We start from the raw sequence: 17,743 nt of genomic DNA on the forward strand, positions 1-17,743 counted from the left end.
AATTAAACTCTGCAAATTTTTTCCTACTTTAAAACTTTGAACTCGATGTCTTAATTAAAAAGTTAAACTTCAATTACTTGAGTTCAATTTGAAGAGTTGTTTAAAGTCTTCAATTTAAAATTATTCCGATATTACATCATTAAATTGGCTTGATTTATTTTTTATTACATAGGTGTTGGATTTATTTCTTCTACAGAATGGCGACTTTACTCTTCACTTTTCAATCCAATTCAATACAGTATACCGTCAATTATGTGAGCCAGGGCGTGCGTTAAGTCCCAGAAAGGCTTCGACTTATTGAGGCAATTGTCATACTTGGAGTGAAACTTAATTGGCAGGGCAACAGGAAATCAACAACAAAAACAAAAGCAAACATATTAAAAACATTTTTCTTGTCAAAGTTACCCATTTGCTGAGTTAGTTTGACTGTCCTTCATATCTTGGTTTTGATGCGTAGTGTTTATACATATTTTACATAATTGGGTGACAAATAGCACAACTTTTAACATTAAAATATTTCGCGCTGAAAAAGTTAAAAAGTAATTTATAATAGGTACATACATACACCTACATAGATAATTCGTTTTACGGAAGTTGAGCTACTTGTAAAAAACGGTAACCGATATAGATTTCAACTTAGCCGAAGTATAATCTGATTTAACCATTAACTATTTGATCATTAACTCTCTGGTCTAAACCCGCCTAGAATTTATTTAATGATCTATGTGCTCTATTTGTTTTGTATATATAATTGTGTACTATACATGGTTTGCTTTTCATTATCTTTGTGCTAAATGCGTACAAAATGTTTTCAAACTTATCCAAATTTTAAAGATAAACTTTCAGTTTATACTTAATTCTGATATATAACTAATATAGTTAGCAGGACTGATACTCTGAAATAATCTAGGCGAAAAGTATCATTTTCAGCTTTGTCAGGCAATTTTCAAATAATTGGACAGATATTTTCCTGTCACTTTGAAAATTAACGTTTTGAAATGAAATGATTTTAGAAGAATAAAGTGGCATCATGGTGTAGTGATAAAAAATTTTAGAAGAATAAAGTGGCATCATGGTGTAGTGATAAAAACCTCACTAGACCTTGCTAAATACAGTGCCATAAAGTGGCACTGTATTTAGCAAGGTCTAGTGAGGTTTTTTAATTCTAGTTAAGGATAAAATAAAACACTTAACTAGAGATGTAAGAAAGCTATGTAATATCCTCAGTATGTACAATCTCAGTTACATACACTTTCAAAATTTGCAATATATTTAGTATTTTAATTTTTGTTTGCTGCAACACAATTACAGGCTTTTTGAAATAATGTAAGGGGGAAGAAATGAGTTTTTATGGTATCCAAATCTTTTCTAAATTTAAATTAAATAAGGTATTATTTGTTCAATATCAATATGTAATTAAGAAAGTTGTTTTTTATTTTTTAGAGTATAAGATATTTTTTCCTATAAAAACTGGATAATGCAAGCTCTTACCCAACAGGTAAAATACTTATATATATTTTTAAAATCTTTTTATTACTATCTTCTGTTACTTAATTTTTAAATATTTATTTAAATCAAGGAAAGATTGAACTCTATTAGATTATTTTTACACTAAATATTTAGCTTTACATTAAGTTTATAGGTTATCTTTACTATTATTTTATAAAACTAGTTGATTATTTACCCTAATTGTTTTTATATGCTCTCTCAAATTTTTGATCAAATGCACATAGTAATAAAAAATGATCCATTTCAAAAGAAGTATTTCTGAGAAATTTAAAATTTCACTAAACTCTATTTAGGATTTTTCACTTCTTCCATCAAAATATAAATCTTATTTTACAGATATAGTAATGATTCTTAATTTCTTAAACATTTCTTTAAAATTTTTAATAAATTTTATTATGGTTTTCACAATATTATGGAAAGGATAATTTCTGCATATTGTGAAATGAAATGTAAGATCATTTAATATTGATTTAATTTTAAGTAAATGCTATTGTAGAAAAAATTGATTTCTGCTCTTTAAAATATCAAAAAGATTCAATTTTTTTGTCTTAATTTTGAATAAAAATAACTTGACTCTAACTCCAGTAATAGAAAGAGGCTTGAAGCTAGTGCACTTTTGCACCCTCTCCTTTTTATTTTATTGTAAAAATCAACATTTAAAATGAAGAAAGTTTTGCTTTTTTTTATGATCAATCCAAAGTAATCTAACTTAAACCTGAAGAAATATAAATAGCCTACAAAAATATATATTTTGCATTTTTTCAACACTGTTTTGTTACTATAAAAAATATTCTTTACCAAATGATATGGTTTTTATGGTTGCTACAATAAATTTTGAAATAGGATGTTGAAAATGACAATAATGAACACTCAGTGACATACATGTGAATACCAGAAATTCTTAAATGTAATCTTGGTAAAATAATAAAATAAATCAATTCTCAACCATGATAAAGTTTGATTCCGTTTCTCTGAAATGAATTTTAACAATATTTTTTAAAATCTAGATGCTATCATTTGCTGAATGAACTCCTAAGTTCGTGTAGCAAATGATGACTTAAGTTCCAATCATGCACCAATGGGATCCTTCCAAGTTTAATTATCTCAATTGACATATAACTTACCAGCTCCTGTGTATTATATTCCAAGGCTCCTAATATATATATGTAATATCTTCATGTAATATGTATAAATGATATACTTATGCCTGATTTAAACAATTATAGTACTAAATGATTATTGTATTTACAATTTTTTAAAATTTTAAATATTGGTTTTATAAATTGGCCAGTGGTTGGCACAAAATAAATTTTGCTAAAATGTTTCAGCATTAATTGACATGATCTATATAATTAGAGTTCTACAGCTTTTTAATAGTTTTTTAATATTTAAGTTTGCTGCAGTGTGATCTAAATATTTAAATTTACCAGAAAAATTTTTGTTAAAGGATTTAAGGTGTATGTAAATACGCATTTTATGAACTTTGTAACAGAGTAAATTTAAAGTACACTTAAGTTGATAAGCTTACATTGTTACAATTAACAATCAGTTAGTCAGTAACATTTGGCTGTTGCATTTCATAAATGCCTCTTTTTTAAGAGACTTACTTTAAAAGACTGCAAAAAAGCTCTACCATAATATATTAGGAAATTGTTAATGTTACATTGAAAATATTTTTCATATAAATTCAAAACAGCTCATCTCTCGATGGAGCTTTAGACAATCTAATTTTATTTCACTTTCAGTGACGATTAATCATCCCTATCTATATCAGCTTTTGTAGTTGTTACTAAAATGATAAAAACGTATCAACTTCAATGCTATGTTTATATTTAGCTATTTAGGTTTAAAAATGAATTTTTTCCTTAACCTAAACAGTGTTGTTTTTTTTCTAGAGATTCAATACATCTGCACAGCACACTGGAGTTAGTCAGCTTTCTACTGCAGACCGTGAACATGTCTATCAATGGATTCTTGAATTAGCAAGTCCTGACACAAGAGAGCATGCATTATTAGAATTGAGGTAGGATCTTTAATAAGTTCATTATTTTTTCTGAAAAATTTCTCAAGATTTAAGCTAAAACCTAAATTTAAACTAATACTTAAGCAAAAAACGAGAAGTTGTAGCTGACCTTGCACCAATGCTTTGGCATTCATTTGGGACTATAGCAGCTCTTCTGCAAGAAATTGTTAATATATACCCAATGGTCAATCCACCTAGTTTAACAGTAAGCACTCATTGTAAAATTAATTTCATCAAAATAATCCTTTTATTTTTCTAAAGGAGATTTTTTTTTTCTCTTTTTTTTGTTAAAGTATTTTTTAAGTGAATATCGATTAGTGGTGGATTATCTAGTTGATGAGGCGATACATAGAAACCCTTGAACTTATAGGATCCATTAAATAAACTAAAAACTAATAATGTTAGTAAAAATATTTTGAATAGCTCATTTTTTTAATAATGAAATCAAGTTTTTATGTAGATATTTTTAAAAGTGTTACAAAATACTCATGCAAATTTAAATTCATTTTTGTCAATCAGTTTGACTTTATATGCAAAACTGAATTTTAAAAATATAACCATTGTCATGTAAATTAAACTTTTAATATTCTTATTAAGTCAACTAGGATGATGCCATGCAACAAATTAAAGGTAATTCTATTTCCAGTCCAAACATTTCTTATCTTTTTGTTAATGGTGGTTTTTTTTTCACTTGAAAAAATGCACTATCATTTTAAATTTCATTAAAATAAAAATGTCACAGAAGCAACAATCACTCTTTGCCTGGGAGAAAATTTCTCAAGCTGCATAAATACTCTTGTTATTTAACAACATCCAACTAATTAAATTTATGCAAGTTTCTGTACAAGTTTTGGTAAGGCAAGACAGAATTTTTGGCTAAGTAAGCAATTCTAATTTGAAGGATAATGGTGATACTAAAAATCCAAAATAAAAAAGATATACTTGGATTACTGGCCCATTTTAACCTAATCTGAGAAGTTTAAAACAACAAAAAAAAAAGGCATCAAATTAAAATATTCATAAATATGTTTTTTGAAGAAACTAGGATACAGGGTATAAACTTTCTTGCTGATTAAATGCCTTGTTTTGCACATTTTTGAATCTAGTATGTTATTCTGCAATTAACTATTCCAGTAGCTACTAGGTTTTTCAAAGAGGTAAAGATCATTTATGCTTTCTTCAGTACATTAGTGCACAGATGGGCTCTTCTGGTTACTGGTTTTAGTGATTTACTTGTTTTAATGGGAAAAACTAGAAGCACAATGTCTTTTATATATATATATATATTTTATTAATAATGTTTATTAATGGTATCTTATTAATGATATCTAGTCTGAAAAACAGACAAACTTCAGAAAAGTTATATTAATGAAACAGTTGTTGAATTTGTTATTTTAGATATCAAAATTTTGACCAGAGAATAAGATTTAAAAAACAAGAGAGTCTTTACAAGTAATGAGTCTACAAAATACAGATATTTTTAAGAAATCTATTCTAAAGAAATTCTTTAGAATTTGAGTTATTTGCAAGAAAGCTCCTTGAGTTAGATAGGATATAAACAGCCTCTTCTTTACAAAATGTTTCATAAATGATAAAAATAAATGAGGTATACTTCATAAATAATGAGAATAAAAAACTTACCTTTTATCTCATAATCATTTCATGATAAATTTGTTAAGCAGTTTTTTACAGTTCTATTTCAAAGGAATAGATTTGGGATTTAAAAAGTAATAGAACTTTGGCAGGTAGAGCTTCACCCTAAATTTCTAAAAAAACAGGGTAATCCACCACTGAATATAATCAGTAGAAATTTTTATTGTTTTTTTCTGGAATCTTTCCATAACTACCAAAACATTTTTTATTTTTGTGTCATTCTTGAAGATTTAGCCATAGTTTTAAGAATTTTTTAAAAGCTACCTTTCTTATTAATACTTATCAAGACAAAAGGCTTGACAAGTACTAATAGGAAGGTTTTGTGCTATGGTTTAAAGTAGTTTCGGAGTGAATATAAATGAAATATTTTTTTAAGTTAAATCTTGATGACTTTTAGGCCCACCAGTCAAATCGTGTCTGCAATGCATTAGCACTTCTTCAGTGTGTGGCGTCCCATCAAGAAACCAGATCTCCATTTCTGCAAGGTTTTTCTAACAAATACATCTTAGTTTAAATTTAAAAATTGATGAATATCTAGTGGAGCATTGCTATTTTTTCTGATTTTCTCATCACAATTTTTTTTTTTCTCAACCAAAATGTTCACTTATTATGTTCAAAGTTTTGAAGGTTGCTTTTATAAATAAGCATTTTTATAAATTAACTATTTTTTGAAGTCTAAATATCAAAATAATAAATGAATGTAAATAAATACTACAATTTTAGCACAAATCCCACTGTTTCTTTACCCATTCCTACACACCACAAGTAAAACAAGACCATTTGAGTATTTACGGTTGACAAGCCTTGGAGTTGTGGGTGCCTTAGTAAAGGTATCAACAGTTTAATTTTTTAGTCTAATAATTTATGTATAGGAAAACAAATTGGATGGTTGATAGTTTTCAGCTCCTAAAAGACACTTTATGGTTTTTAGAGGTTAATGATGTTGATCCTTTAGGAATCTCTTTAAGAAAAACATTTTTTTCTCTTTAAATTTATAGAGTTTTTTGTTGATTATATCCCCTATGCTCTATCATAGTGGAAGAATATATATATATTTTTTAATCTGTATATTTAGACAGATGACCAAGAGGTTATAACATTCTTGTTATCAACTGAAATCATTCCTTTATGTTTAAGAATAATGGAAGCAGGAAGTGAGTTATCTAAAACTGTAAGTTGAAAAAACAATTTTTTTTTTCAGATATTGTTGCTGGAATAAAAGACAAGATAGTTAGTTAAAAAGTAAGATAGTATTACTCTTCAATGATCAAATTTAGCGTAAAGTATTCTGCAGTTTTTTGTAAAAGATTTTGCAGTGTCTCACAAATGAGATTAATTCACAAATGAGATTAAAAAGGCTGAAAAAAGTTAGCAGATTACCATTGTTTTGTGGTGCCTTAATTAAGAACTACCGAATAATGTAATCTAAAAATGTGAAATAGATTAACATAACTTATTTTTATAATCCTAAGTTAATTAACTAATCAACTTAATTTAGAACTTTCCAATTTATCTTTTTATAAAGATGAAGCAAAAGATCTTTTTTTTTCAGAGCAGATCACTGCCAATATGTTGCCTCCACCTTTTCTTTGTCTTTTCACCTTTGTTATTATTTGTCCCTGTTAATTTTTAACCACTGTTACTACAATTTAATACACTTTTAAAAGTAATTAATTGAACTTGTTTTTTTTTTTTTTTTACCACAAGTTTATATTTTAATAATCTTTTAAATAAACATGTTTACCTACCTTTATTAGATGTACCATAGCTGTTCTTTTTTGGAATAACATAAATTTCAAAACAAATTGTAGCAAATAAATTAGTAGATAAATCAAGAAGGCTAAATAAGAAAAGAGGGTAATAAAATTGTAGCAGCAGAAATAAATGGAAAAACGGATGTCTTAGAATAGTTACCTAAATTGGAAAACTAGCAGTTTCTAGGTATAAAGAAAAGCTATAAATTTTAACTTTAGTACCAGAAGCATGCCCCGGAAAAAGAAAAAAAAAAAAGCAAGCTAAATTTGACAGGTATAAACAAGTTAAACACAAAAAGACCGCCAAATCTCAATAGATTAACGTAATGAGCTTTACATGGCTTTTTAGTTAATGTCACTTTTTTGTGCTCACTTCGTTTAAACTTGTGATAAAACTCTTGCCTCTAAAAACAGGATTTGTTCATCTCCGAAAGCTCATATATCTCGAAGATCGCAAAAAACGAATACAAAGCTTTCATAAACAGTCACTGTAAACTTGGTCTCTAAAATCGTCAGCAGGTTTTCTATTTCCGTAAAGTCATTCTGAAATCTTATTGACTTTTACTAAACCAAGTTTAAAAAATTTATTACAACAATATTTAAAATATTGACAATACACAAATTTGATGTTTTTCAGATCATTAATTTTCAGAAATTTCATCTGATTCAATGAAAAACACGGCAATACTCGTTCAAACATGTTATGTGTTTTAGATTTCAATAGCGTTCAGTTATTGAGTGGCCAAGATATAATAAGCTGAAGTTTTGGCTTAGGTCTATAATCAACTGGTATAAAGTTCAAGAAAATCTGAGATTGCATGGCGATTACAGACGATTACAGACGATTACTTTACATTACAGAAGATTCGGCGTGAAATACCCTTAAATAAAAGGTTGCGATCAGATTAACATCGTTAAAGACGCATTAAAACAGCAAATGTGTTGTTAATTATAAAAGTTATAAATAATATCTTAAGTCAGTAAATATTAACATCACTCATATCGCTGATAAATGATTAAATAAGGAATTGAATGGAAGGTAAATAATAACTGGTAATTGATGTCGACAACAAAATAATAATCGTAGTGCTGGCGACGTAACGGTGATGGGAAAACTTCCTGCCGAAATTATCTCTCTAACTCCTTATTTTGTTTTCACTACGATTTTTTATATAGGTTGCAACGTTTATTCTTCAAAAGATCTTGCTCGACGAAACAGGTCTTTCGTATATTTGTCAAACATATGAAAGGTTTTCTCATGTAGCTATGATATTGGTGCGTATTATTTTCAAATATTACACGTTAATCTATTAAATTGTGTTCAGATAGCAACCAATAGTTGTGTATTAATTTTCTAGGGGAAGATGGTAATTGCTCTAGCCAAGGAACCTTCCACACGCCTTTTAAAACATGTGGTTAGATGCTATTTGCGACTATCAGACAATCCCAGGTTTCTTGCTTTTAAATTTTGTTCTCTTTCTCTCTATATATATGTATGTATGCATGTATATATGTATGTATGTATGTATGTATGTATGTATGTATGTATGTATGTATGTATGTATGTATGTATGTATGTATGTATGTATAATATTATTGCTATATATATATTTTTGTAACTAAGAGCACGTGAAGCTCTTCGACAATGTTTACCCGAATATCTTAAAGATAGCACTTTTGCGAATTGTTTGAAAGACGACACCTCTACCAAAAGATGGCTTTCTCAACTAATGAAAAATCTTCAAGATATACCCGTTCCATCTTTGGGCGATCCACGTGGTATTCCCATGCCTCCTTAAATTTACTTTTGAAGTAAACGATATGGAAATTAAGAATTTTTAAATGAATTGCGCATGTGTTCTAAAAGATCCTCCAGTTTTTATGAACGCTGAATTCCGAAAGTGCAAAACATTTTTCACAATAACTAAATCAAATGCAATAAAGTGTATATTTTTGCAACAACTTATATTATTTTAAAAAAAGAGATGCGAAAGAAATTAAAACGGCATTGTATTACTTGTTTTCAATTACCCCGAAAGACCCAGTCTAAAATATTTTCCTCGGTTTTAGTGGAAGTATTGCTAATGAGTAGTTTATCTGGAACACAATTCAGATAGTAAAGTAACGAATTAAATCATCAACAGATGATTTAGGGAGCCTTTATGACGGAAAAGATACTTTTCATCTAATTAAAGTTGTATTTAAGATTTGTTTGTTAGATTAACACATTAGAAACAAATTAGATAATGAATTGACTAACATTAATTTAAAACAAATATACAAGAATACAGAAAGTATATAATTTCTTTTTTTTTTTTCTCATAACATAATTTTCCATAGTCATGTTTTTGCCTCAACTACCTTTCATGGTTCTTGGCTTACCGATCCAAGCAAGTCCCTTTAATCCTAGAACTCTGCAAAAGAAAGTCGCTCAAATTATGTCATAGTTTTGAGTGACTCTAATAAATCTTTTTATTACAAACAGCTTCAATAAAAAGTTGAATAAAATGATAAAGACTAAGTAACCCATTTAGGACAAGCAAAAACACGTTATTTTTTATTTGTGTTCTTAGCTCTTTATGGTATAGGGGACACTTTATTTTGTTGGCAACATGCTAAAAAAATTACATAGTATGAAGCAATTCTCTGCCTTAAATCCTTTTTTTTTTAAATTCAATCTAGTACAAAAAGAACGATTTTGAATTCGACTTGGTTATATATGTATGCATGCATGCATGTATGTATGTATGTATGTATGTATGTATGTATGTATGTATGTATGTATGTATGTATGTATGTATGTATGTATGTATGTATGTATGTATGTATGTATGTATGTATGTATGTATGTATGTATGTATGTATGTATGTATGTATGTATGTATGTATGTATGTATGTATGTATGTAACCTTAGTTAAGTTTCGTTGTTTTTGGTGCAGAATTTACGTCGCTCTGCAATATTGTCTGTGCAACATGCCCAGTAATCTTTCATTGTCATATATATGTAAAAAAGCTTACACGAGCAGGGTTGCTGCTCTCTAAATGAATACTTATCAAAAATAATTGAACTTTTATTTTAACAATCTTTTCCGGTTTAACTTGCTTCAACTACTTTTACGGCTTCTTTAAATCTTATCAAATCTGCTTTTGAACTTGCACAGCCAGCCACTCGATGGTTGAAAATTTCGATGGGCAATGTCTTAAGCTTTTTCTTATTTATCCACTTAAAAAATTTGTAACAAACATTTGTTACATAGTCCGTTCAAAATTTTCCTGTTTCATTCTCTAGCGTTTATAATTCCCGTTTCAATAAAATCATAATTTTTTATTTGACTTTTTTCACCTTTGCTGCCTTTTAATGCGACACCTTTCTCCGATGGCATCAATGCGTCGTAGGTCATACATTTAGCATCGCATTACCTTTTTTCAGGTGCAGCACTGGTCATGGCAGGAGCTAGCAGTAAAACTTTTTAACAGTATACATAGCTACGTATACAAAGGAAAAATAAACAACAGAAGTTTTTTTTCTGTGTGTTTGTGACAAAAGCAAAATTTATTATCTTTTGTCTCGATTTCAAATCTCTTGCTGTTTATTGCAAATGCACCATTTTTGTATGAAAATATTAATTCATTTATGACATAAACAAACAAGTTTTGTAATCAAGCTGTCTACTATGTCTTCTTGTTCTGGTATCTATAAGTATATTTTCATTTTTTTCGTTTCGGCGATTTCTTAAGTTGTAATTTTGGTGACCTGGAATAACATTTCTGAATAAAATTTTTTGCTTTCTAACTGTATTTGTAATTCGCCTATCAATTAAAAAAGAAAGTCCTCCATTACACCAACCGATAAAATTTTTTTCTTAGAAATAAAAAAAACAGCTTCACTCGAAAAAAAAATGTACGCCGGGAAAAAAAAAAGTTTTCTTTTTAAAAAGTTTCTGGTTAAAGCTGTATGTTTCACATCTATCTCCATAGCATATTTTAAAAAATACTTTGAACTACTGAAACTGCTGTTATGGAACGATGGCAGATTATTGCTGGAGTAAAACAATAAACAGATTTGAGACTTCTGACAGTTTTAAAACGTAGTTTTGTAATGCAATCAAAAATGATTTATTATTAATTCAATAAAAATTCCCCGGAAAACCAAAACCACTTTACAGACATCTTCGTAGAACTAATTACTGAGCTCAATAATTTCTTAATACTTAAAATTACCCCGCAACAAATCTGTGAAAGATCTTGGATAATCTATAAAACTGTATTTTTATATTATCTCTCTCTCTTTCCTTTTTGTAGTAATGCGACCATAAAATCGAACTTATTGTTTGCTATCCTAGAAGTTTTATAAGAGAGTGCGAGTTCAGTTTCTTCAAATTCAAAATCTGAACTGAAAAACTGGTTTTTAAAAGCTTGAAATATTTTCCTAAAATTGTCTTACTAGTCGCGTTTCTAAGCAAAATACCCATCCTCGTTTAAAATTTGTTGGCGTGTAATTAAAAGATTAGTCGATAAGATTACCTCATCAAACAATTAAACTTTGGTGCTTGTTTACATGCCATCAAAACAACGTCATATCACGGAAGAAAATTTGAGGAAGCAAACTAAAATTACATGCACTGAAAGTGAAAGAATCGAAAACGTAATTATTGTTTGTCGTTATAGTACGATTTACATAATATTTAAATGAATTCTCAACTTTTTAATTTTTTTTAATAGTTTTTTTTATTAACTTTGTCAAGTTTATTACTCATCGGTTGAGCTTTTATAGCGTTTATATAGGTTCAAGAAGTACATCAGGGTACAGTAAGTAATTTAGGAGCAGTTATACTTCATAAAGCACCACTATTGTTAATTTGATGTACAAAACATAGTAGGTAATAAGACTTTTTAAAATAAGAAATTAATTTTGTTACAGTAATAAATCAATTTAGTAATAGATCCAAACTAAATAATTCAAAAACAAAAATAAATAAAGCAATCAGTGTGTAATAAAAATGCTGTTTTATTACCATAGAGGTTAAAAAATTTATATACATATTTTATGTAAAAAGCTATATAGCTCTTTATATATGCATATGATGAATGTTTATTATGTATATACCTAATACGCTGAAGACAGTATTCTACATTTACTCTCCTCTTTTTATTTTATTTAAATGCAAATTACAAAAAACCATTTTTAAGATCTGAAGAATAAAAAATGTAATGATTTAATGAAAATAACTTGTATTCTGATATGAAAATTCAAATTAAAGACTTTTAGAATAGATGTTTAAAATTTCAAATTAGAGCTTTGTCTGACAAAAGTATTTATTAAGAATACATATGGTTATATATAGTATACATACACAGGTTGAAGGTTTTGATTTTCAACAATAAAAAAAAAAAAAATTATAGCTCTGATTTATATAGATTACACACAGGGTGGTGCATAAAGATTAGAGGTATTTAAATGGGAAATTTTTTTCAATTTTATTTAAAAAACATTTTATTTAAAATAACAGCCATTTTCAACTTTCCTAAATTAAGTTCTATTATATTTTCCTAAACAATCCAAAAATTTCTTTTTGTATTGCTTGAATTTCTCAAAGAATATCACTTTTTAGCTCTAGAATGGTTATCAAATTTTTGCTCTTTAAATAGCCTCAAAAATATTCAGGAGCTATAATATATTCAGACTGACGTAATGTTAATTTAGTAGATCTGAAATACTGCTCTCTCTTGCTGTATACCCTGTGCCTGCATTTTTTTAAATCCAAATCTGAGAATGATTTCAGCACCATTTATATTTACAGCAACATTGATTCCAAAGAAACATTGGTGTATGATCTTAGATGTTATTCCACACCAACCCTTACATCTAAGTGAATGTAATTCTCAACAGTGAAATGCTTTTAAGTTTCTGTTACTAATATCTTTCAATCTAGATTATGCGTATATTCATTTAAATGAAAATAAGCTTTATTGCTTATATTAAATTGTAAAGAAATTTACTATTTTCTCATTTTTGTTGTCAAAAAAATTTACATAATTATGATGTTTTCCTGTTGGCTTTTGCTCTTCACTAAGTTCGACTTTGCAAAGTTCTCTGTAGTATATCAAGTTGGTTGAATATCTCCTGCTAGATGCTTCAGATTTTTTCTTCTGTGTACAATTTTTTTTTGAATTACAACAGAATGAGATTTTCCAAACCATAAAATTTAGAAAATCTCATTCTGTGGCACCAATAAGATTATAGTTTGTAACCAATAAGATTATCTTTTATTCAAATGATCTTGTTCTCAAATCTAAATATATGTTCACTGCTCAAAATAAATGATTAATAGTTTTTTTAAAAAGGTTTTAATTCTTTTTGTATATTTATGTATTTTTCATCATTCTGCAAATTCCCCTTTTCTTTATGAGCCACTTTGTTTAAATATATTATAAATTATACATATTATCAAGTATAATTTATTGTTAAGTATAAATTTAAGTAGATAAATTTTTGCATGGATTTGATTTTTTGGGCTTTAAAAAGTCAAGTTTTTATCTGCTAACTGCAGATCTCCTCGGTTCTTGTTTGCAAAGTGTTAACATTCAAATAAATCTATAATTTTTCCAGTATTATTCACATTAATATTTTCGCAATAATTTAATTTTGCAGTTAATGTTACACAAATTTGCATGCATTTCAGCAATGATAAGTTTCAAAGATTTTGCTTGGCCTAATTTTTGTGGGAAATGTCAAAATCTGCTAACTCCACAAAATTTAATCCACATGAAAATTAGTCTACATAAGGTAATAACTGTTTGTCAATAGTTTATGATTAAACAGGGGATTAAGATATATATTTTTTTGTTATTTTTTTAAAATCTAAATATTTTTTTTTTTAGCTATTTACTATGAATAGCAATTTATATACTGCGTTTAGAGGAATATTAATGCTGATTTAATATAATCCAATGAGCACTGTCAGGCGTCGTACAAAATCTGGTAGTAAAGAAGAAAGATATTTAAATATATCAAATTATTCACCTAGAAGCTATACAGATACATTTGAAGATAATATTTTGTCAGTTGATTCAGTTGACATGTCATGTAGAGATAGAACTGGGGAGTTTCTGTCAGCGGTGAAGTCACTGCAGTCACGTCAGGTTGTTATGGTGTTTTAGAATCTTCTTTCAAACCAAAATGCCCCTTTAATTTCATCACTCTCTTTACTTTTTTATTAAATTGACTGTTATAGGCTGTTGGTTACAAATTAAATCAAAGACAAAATGGTAGAGTGGTTAATCCAAGTCCATTCACTCTTTTGTCAAGGTATTTTCAGAAGGCTTTTTCATTCTCTAGTCAAAAATATGAATTTTACTTTTGTACTAAAAACAAAGTTTACTTTTTTTATTTATAATGGACATTTTAGACAAATTGGGCAAGATATCAGTAACACATTTAGCAAATTGGAAAAACTAGCTATTCGTAAGTTCTTTTTGAAGAAAAATGAATACTTTGTCAATAAGAATGCTATAAGAAAATGTATGTATGTATGTATGTATGTATGTATGTATGTATGTATGTATGTATGTATGTATGTATGTATGTATGTATGTATGTATGTATTTATGTATGTTTTTTTTAGTTGCAAAGCAGAAATCTTTATTTAATGATAAACCAGTTGAAATTCAAGAGCTTACTTACATCATAAAACAGGTTAATTAAAGATTTTTTTTTTTTTTACTTATTTGTTATTGAATTGGTGAATCTAGTGTTGCATTTAAAAAACAGTTACAAATCAGCATTCAATGTTGATAAAATCAGGAATGGTCTTTTCATATCACAACAAGTTTTCTTTATACTGGATCCTAGAGCCATCAAATCAATCTTATTAAACTTTCAATCAAATCAATTTTATTAAACTCTCTTCAAATTGTTTGCTTAATTTGGGAAAAATCTTTTAAAAAATGCATTTTTTCATGTCACAGGAAAAGTAGCAACAATTTTGTTTGCATCATTTAATCAGTAAGTTTTTTATGATAAATAGCAGGTGTTTAAAATTTATACCTTTTTTTCAGGATATAAATCATCTTAATCAACAGATTGCTAACCTTCAGCAGGTTTTTACATTTTATGTTATTGTTAGAACTGAAATAAATCTCATATATATACACACATACACAAATTTACATATTTCTTTGTAAACTAAAAACTGGACTTTCCTTTAGATTGCGCAACACAAGGATTCTTCATCCAGTAAAAATGTTAAAACACATTCACACACTGTTGTCATGTCGCTTCAAGTAATGTATTGTAAAATTTCCTTTTTATTTCTCTTCAATTGTTTTTTTTTGGTGATAAAGTTGTGATTTTTTTTCTTTGTTTCAGAGTAAGCTGGCAAATATGTCAAAAGATTTTAAACATGTTCTAGAGGTTCGCACTGAAGTAAGTAAGTGTTTATTTTCCTTTTGTTAAATTTTCATATGTACAAAATTTTGAATGTAAAATTTAATTTTTCACTTTGTAGAACATGAAGCAGCAGAAAAATCGGCGTGAGCAATTTTCACAAGGTGCTCTTGCTGATACTCTCCCTATGGTTGATCTTACAGGAAGTTCTCTCTTAAATCGGCAGGCAGGAAATAATGAAGCTGTTGCACTTGATATGGAGCCACTTCTTCATCAAAATCAACAAATATATGACCATAATGATGATTACATAAAAAGTCGGGCTACTGCAATGGAAAGCATTGAGTCTACCATTGTTGAGCTTGGTGGAATATTTCAGCAGCTAGCACATCTTGTCAGTGAACAAGAGGAGCAGATTAAAAGGTCAAAGACTTTTTTTTTTAAGTCAGCACTATAATTAAGCATCAGCCTAATTGATCAGTTTATTTGGTTATTTTTTTTTAATCTTGTGTTTCTTTTTTTTAAAGGATTGACAGTAATGTTGAAGACACAGAAATGAATGTCGAAGCTGCACATAGCGAACTTTTAAAATATTTTCAGTCGATATCTTCGAACAGGTGGCTCATTATAAAGATTTTCTTTGTACTTATTGTTTTTTTTGTAATATTTGTTCTTTTCATGGCTTAGATTTAAAATGTGAAATTAAATACTCTTATATTATTTTTGTTATCATTATGTTTTTCTTTTAATATTTATTACTTGAAATATTTAAAATTAATCTCATATACTGATGCTCAGTATCGATTTCTAGAAACTGATATCTAACTGATCCTTAGTAAAGGGTATGCGTGCAAAATTATCTTTAATATTTTTTGATTGCTCAATGGGAATATGTTAATAATTGAATCAGTTTTTGTAAATAGTACATCACAAAATACAAATTTTTCAAAATAGAAAAAAAAACATCATATTAAAAAAACTTTTTTTAAAAAAAAAATCAGAAAATAAATTTAAATGTATAGGTTCCTGTTTTATGTTTAAAGTTTTATAAAATTTTGAACTTTTTAAGAAATTAAATGCAAACAATCTAAAAAAAAAGCCTTTTTAACAAAAGTTTAAAAATGAATTAAGAAAACCATTTGAATGAAAATATTTAATCAAATTCAAGGTTCATAACAGTTTTATTCATGAGTGCAGCATATATTGAACAAATTTAATATTTCACTATCAACAATTTATGGTTCAGTTGTTGGCTAACTCCTGATGAAAATGGGAGAGAGGGGAGCTCACTATTTATGGTAAAATATCGTTCAACACATCCTTTGTTTTTTTTTCTATATTTAAATTGAAATAACTTATTGGGAAACGGATCTTGTCTTTTTTTTCAACCTTCTTACCTTTGGTCACTTGGGAAATGCATGCCTTTTTGTAGTAGGCTTTCATGTTTTGTAGTCTAAAGTCTTTTTGCAAACTGTTAACTTGTCAAATCTTGTTGTGCTTAATGTTATCCGATATTTCATTCACAGTATATATGCGGTCAAATGTTCTCAGACATTTTAATATGAGACCAAAGTCTCGATTGCAAGGAAGAAAACTGTGCCCTCGCACAGGGAAGTGCTGTGTAACTTTGTCGAATTTCCCTGAATTAGTAAGATAAAAGCAAAATCTGGACAAAAACTGGTTCTTTTTTTTGCCGCTACAATTGTCACAGAACAGCCTTAGTTCTGTATAATGTCTAGTTTCAGCAACAGCATTTAGGTATTTGGAAAATGGAGAACAAACTTGATTGGGTCCCTTTTTTGCTTCCCTTTCATGATATAAATAAATGCCAGTAGTATTTTGTTTGATGCTATGGATGCCAAAAATACTTAATGAAAAGTGCCGTAATTAATAAAGTCCTTGGGATTTTTGGAAGGGATATCGTTTTCATGATGTCAAATACTAAAGATGCAACAGCTTTGATCTTAAGCAGCACCAGATGTCTTATGCTTCAAAGCTGAATAGAATTTCGTGCTCTTTCTTTTTTAAACTGCAAGCCCAGTTTCAGCAGCTCGTTCTGCAACAGGTTTTAAGTGAGGTGATTTAATTTAACTGTTTAACACCTCACATGTGCAGCACACATCCGCTTGTGAGCGTCCAAGTTTGTACTTGAAGTTTTCCCTGAAAAAAATTCCAGGAAAAAGATTTGCTAACTTTAAGGTTGGAGTGTTTATCACAGAACATTCTCCACATAAGCTTTATATTGAGCTCTGCTGACAAATAGTACATTTTTTTGCCACAATTTTTTACTCTGATAGTACATTTTTTTGCCACTATAATGTGAACCTTTCAAGGGAATTGATTTGATTTAATTAAGGCTGCCTCAGACGTACTCAGAAGTTTCGCAAATTATCAGATACTCCTCGGTCTAAAAAATG

General features: G+C 28.2%; 2 protein-coding genes across 9 annotated transcripts; both read left to right on the forward strand.

The window, feature by feature from the left end:
- Positions 1-1,432: 1,432 nt before the first annotated feature.
- LOC145183816 (CCR4-NOT transcription complex subunit 9-like) lies at positions 1,433-8,942 on the forward strand. Its single transcript, XM_090085864.1, has 9 exons — positions 1,433-1,498; positions 3,405-3,532; positions 3,617-3,737; positions 5,583-5,670; positions 5,909-6,015; positions 6,261-6,356; positions 8,116-8,214; positions 8,298-8,389; positions 8,564-8,942. Exons 1-9 carry the CDS (start codon positions 1,478-1,480, stop codon positions 8,736-8,738), a joined length of 927 nt encoding a protein of 308 aa, XP_089941990.1. The 5' UTR covers positions 1,433-1,477; the 3' UTR covers positions 8,739-8,942.
- A 2,532-nt stretch (positions 8,943-11,474) lies between these two features.
- LOC145182907 (syntaxin-5-like) lies at positions 11,475-16,046 on the forward strand. 8 transcript variants are annotated; one of them, XR_016451930.1, is made up of 11 exons: positions 11,475-11,585; positions 11,726-11,820; positions 13,861-14,083; positions 14,176-14,249; positions 14,350-14,405; positions 14,566-14,636; positions 14,999-15,040; positions 15,149-15,223; positions 15,309-15,369; positions 15,448-15,749; positions 15,854-16,046. XR_016451930.1 is itself a non-coding variant. In XM_090085654.1 (11 exons), the coding sequence occupies exons 3-11, from the start codon at positions 13,892-13,894 to the stop codon at positions 16,011-16,013; spliced, it is 1,029 nt and encodes a 342-aa protein (XP_089941780.1). In that variant the 5' UTR covers positions 11,493-11,585; positions 11,726-11,820; positions 13,861-13,891; the 3' UTR covers positions 16,014-16,046. The 8 variants fall into 8 exon arrangements, 7 of the variants coding, with proteins under 7 accessions (XP_089941775.1, XP_089941778.1, XP_089941780.1 ...); XM_090085654.1 differs by having other exon boundaries at positions 11,493-11,585; positions 15,309-15,365; XM_090085650.1 differs by lacking the exon at positions 11,726-11,820 and adding an exon at positions 13,624-13,727 and having other exon boundaries at positions 11,523-11,585; positions 13,823-14,083; positions 15,309-15,365.
- Positions 16,047-17,743: the final 1,697 nt, after the last annotated feature.

This window comes from Hydra viridissima, unplaced genomic scaffold, assembly GCF_058129835.1.
Source record: "Hydra viridissima isolate aposymbiotic clone 2 unplaced genomic scaffold, HvirCarnegie_v1 scaffold_4, whole genome shotgun sequence".
Classification (NCBI taxonomy): Eukaryota; Metazoa; Cnidaria; class Hydrozoa; order Anthoathecata; family Hydridae; genus Hydra; species Hydra viridissima.